The 798-nt window shown below is 37.1% G+C and overlaps 1 protein-coding gene across 1 annotated transcript in view; it reads right to left on the reverse strand.

The window, feature by feature from the left end:
* The window catches only part of LOC107102054 (sodium- and chloride-dependent betaine transporter-like), a 10,710-nt gene that overhangs the window by 8,490 nt on the left and 1,422 nt on the right, over positions 1 to 798 (reverse strand). The window contains exons 2-3 of the mRNA XM_015401216.1: positions 375 to 459; positions 158 to 290 (exon numbers count right to left, since the gene is read on the reverse strand). Coding sequence (XP_015256702.1) covers positions 158 to 290; positions 375 to 459 — 218 coding nt within the window. The remainder of the gene's footprint in view (positions 1 to 157; positions 291 to 374; positions 460 to 798) is intronic.

Raw genomic sequence — 798 nt, forward strand, 5'->3', positions numbered from 1 at the left:
ATTTCTGACATTTTGAATTGAAAAAGCGAAATGTCTTCAAACTATGAAACAAAGTCCAGTGGATTGTTTTTTAACTATATTGGAATGATTATGACTTGGATGACTGTATTAAAAATATGTGAATTTCTTGTATTTAATGAACAAAAGAGACTCTCACCTTTCTGGATGACTTGATTCCCTTCCAGATACAAAAGTAACAGACAACCCAGCTCAGTAAAAGACACCCAGCCAGGTCCCAGCGCACACTGCCCATCTCATCAATGCCTCCAGACAAACCAAGAACTCTTCTTCTGTTTTCATGTCAAAATTGAACATTACGTATAAATATTTATGGTACAAGTCATTGAAACTGCAGGGTTCATACATGTACTTACTGCCAGAACTCATTGACTGATGAGGTTGTAGTTTTGTTGGTGTGACCATGGATTGATATATTGTGGCTGCCATCAATGCAGCTCCCTACACACAGTGAAACAGGGGTGTTAGATGCTTAAACTGTCAAAAGTTAGATTCCTTACACATTGTGTGTGGTTTATTAGCTGAAATAGACAAAATTTTGGAAACATACATTTTAGTAAATTTTGGAGCCATTAGCATTACATCTTTTGCTTGTTAAAAATAGTTCTGTTTAAAGTTTTATGGAAACGGCTGTTCCAACCGTTGCATTTCTGAATTCTCCAGAGTTGTCCAGTGTGACGATTTTGTCGTACTGCATGCAACAATTGAAAAAAATCATACAGTGCATGCCCGGTTTAAGAACATCCATCATGAGCTGGGAACTTTTAAAGTCGTAGGGAC

The sequence above is a fragment of the Cyprinodon variegatus genome, unplaced genomic scaffold, assembly GCF_000732505.1.
Source record: "Cyprinodon variegatus isolate N-32 unplaced genomic scaffold, C_variegatus-1.0 Scaffold1194, whole genome shotgun sequence".
NCBI classification, from domain to species: Eukaryota; Metazoa; Chordata; class Actinopteri; order Cyprinodontiformes; family Cyprinodontidae; genus Cyprinodon; species Cyprinodon variegatus.